The 2723-nt window shown below is 38.0% G+C and overlaps 1 protein-coding gene across 1 annotated transcript in view; it reads left to right on the forward strand.

Moving 5' to 3' along the window:
• Window positions 1-2723, forward strand: part of RFX4 (regulatory factor X4) — a 133812-nt gene that overhangs the window by 72790 nt on the left and 58299 nt on the right. The window contains exons 7-8 of the mRNA XM_019544787.1: window positions 56-154; window positions 1032-1109. Coding sequence (XP_019400332.1) covers window positions 56-154; window positions 1032-1109 — 177 coding nt within the window. The remainder of the gene's footprint in view (window positions 1-55; window positions 155-1031; window positions 1110-2723) is intronic.

Below are 2723 nucleotides of genomic sequence, written 5' to 3' on the forward strand. Positions count from 1 at the left end.
TAAGAAAGGAGCAGCCTGGGTCAATGAAACAGGAAAAAAAGAAGTAACTAAACAGACAGTGGCGTATTCACCACGTTCCAAACTTGGAACATTACTGCCAGAGTTTCCAAATGTCAAAGATCTAAATCTGCCAGCCAGTTTGCCAGAGGAGAAGGTAACACTTCTGAAATATTCATTTGGCCTGCCTTGCTTTTTATCTGTGGGTGAAAGGTTGATCTAAAATGTAAGGCCCTTTAAATAACAGCAAGTGTAATAATGCTTTGACTTTATTTATGAAGGACCTAATTGCTCCCTGTTCTAGGAAAAAATGTATTCCTTTAGGTTGGGTGCCCAATACAAAATGTGCTGTCCTTTTTTTCACAATGTTGCTGAGCCCTGTGTGACTTCATGACACTGTATGTCTAGTACATATCATATAACAGGTTTAACTAAGGAAACCTGATTAAGTCAGCAGTCTTACTCTCATGGCCCTCCATTTCTGTAATGTATTGTACCAGCTCCAAGGAGTGAACTTCCTTGTTTGAAGTATAATGCTTTCTTGAGGAAAGAATGGGTTTATGACATTCTCATTCACATAGGTCAGGAAGTGAGATAAATGTATAAATGCAAATAAAAAAGCATTTTGATTCTTCTTGCCCCTTGATTGATCTTCCAGCTTTAAAATGCCGTTCACATGTGTAGTACACTGTTGATGTGCACAAAAGAATAGGTTTTATATTCTCTCTGTCCTAATTAAAGGCTACATACTTCTCTTTGATCTCATCAAGACTTTTTTTTCTCATCTTTCAGTTGAAAAATCCACACTGACATCAAAAAAAATGCATGGATCGAAAGAGAGAATTTATCTTTAAGACTTAAGTTTTTCACAATCCTAATCTAACTAAGTTGGGTGTTTTAGTTGGTTTTACTATCTTTGCAGCTATGCATAAAGAGAAAAAAGCCAGGTTATTTTTTGTACAATATATTTGGATAGTATATTTTAAAGCAGAATGTTTCTCATTTCTAATCCTTTGTGCATCTGTCTTTCTCAGGTTTCTACCTTTATTATGATGTACAGAACTCACTGTCAGCGGATACTAGACACTGTAATCAGAGCCAACTTTGATGAGGTATGCCAAGAAAAAAGACTTGTATTTTTATAATGCTTACGGTTATTCTTAGAATATATTTTGAATGTGACATTTTAAGCTATCGTTTTTGCATAGGTAGTATTTCAGTGGTTAATGGGTGGTATCTGTACTCTTGTAAATAGTGTTCATTTTATGTGATTGATGCTAATGAGTAAAAATCTGTGGCAGCAACACTTACATTAGCAACAGACCAGACCTACTGAGTTATCTAGTCTACCTCTCCTTCAGCATAGGCTTGGCCCTTACCATGTTCTTATGTGTTTTGAAGAGTTCAATTGTGTATGCCTCCACCATTTCCCCAGGGAGATCTTTATATACCAAAAGAGACTGGTATTGGAGATTTTCTCTCAATGTTTAGCATAAATGTACCTTTGCTCAACTATATGTAAGTGTGGGTAATAACACTTCCTGTTGGTTGCCTGTATATCTGGTAGTAATGAACAGCATATATTTTGGATCCAGAATTCATACTAATACATTACAGTCAGCTTGAGGCACCGTGTTGATCAGACTCGCCTTAATATATAACTTACCATCACGCACATGCAATTTTTTGCTTTTAGTCTGAAGACTGTCTGGTAACAGACATCCCACAAGTTAGAGTTTGAGAATTGCAAACTCCAAAAACTGCTGCTAGACAAATTGTCTTAAACTGCTTATGAAGAAGATGAAGGATGAAGGCCTCTGAATACAGACAGCTGGGGATTTTCAAAGGAATCTAAGACTGTTAAGCTATATCCAACTGGATGTCTAACAAAACTGGGTACCCCGTTCCCTTGGGCCCCCATGGAGATCCATACCAGAACTCTGTTTAGTGTGTACCTCACTCTGTCTTTTTCTACTATTCCCAGTTCCAAGCTGAAGCTCTTTAACTCAAGACATTCTAAACACTCATGACATGACATGACATATCATATATCATAGCCAGATTCTTCACTGGTTTGGACCTTGTGTAAGTGTCTCCACCAATGCAAATTGGCAGTAATCATCATCACACTGGAGTACTGGTATTTTCTTCCATGAAAAAAAGCTTTCTTTTCCTTAATGAACATTTTCAGTTTTTGGGGGCTGAAATCCCTTCTCCTCCCCCCCCGCCCCACTTTCTTGAATGAATGCTGATTCCATCTTGCCTCCCTTTTTCCATAATACATCTGATCTGCATGTGATCAAAATGCAGTCACCATAATGACTGCATACAAATATTGCTCTCAGAGAATAATTATTCAATTGTACATTGTCAAAGTAGAATGACTTGAGGTGGGATTTCACAAGTATCTGTCCTGAGTCCAGTTCTAGTCACTGTTTTTATTAATGGTTTGGATGGTGCTATAGCGAGTACACTAACAACTTTTATTAATATACCAAACTGTAGGGACTTGCGTTTTCCCTGGAGAGCAGGTTCAGATTTCAAATGATCCTGAGAAGTTAGATGATCAGAAATCAACAGGATGAAAATCTGCAAAGGAAAATGCAAAGCATTACACACAGGAAAGAGAAATCTGGACTTCCGGAAGGCTTTCGACACTGTCTCTCACCCTGTCCTCATCAAAAAGCTGGGAGACTGTGGTGTCGATGCCCACACGGTCAAATGGG

The sequence above is a fragment of the Crocodylus porosus genome, unplaced genomic scaffold (genome assembly GCF_001723895.1).
Source record: "Crocodylus porosus isolate Cpor-Errol unplaced genomic scaffold, CroPor_comp1, whole genome shotgun sequence".
In the NCBI taxonomy this organism is placed as follows: Eukaryota; Metazoa; Chordata; order Crocodylia; family Crocodylidae; genus Crocodylus; species Crocodylus porosus.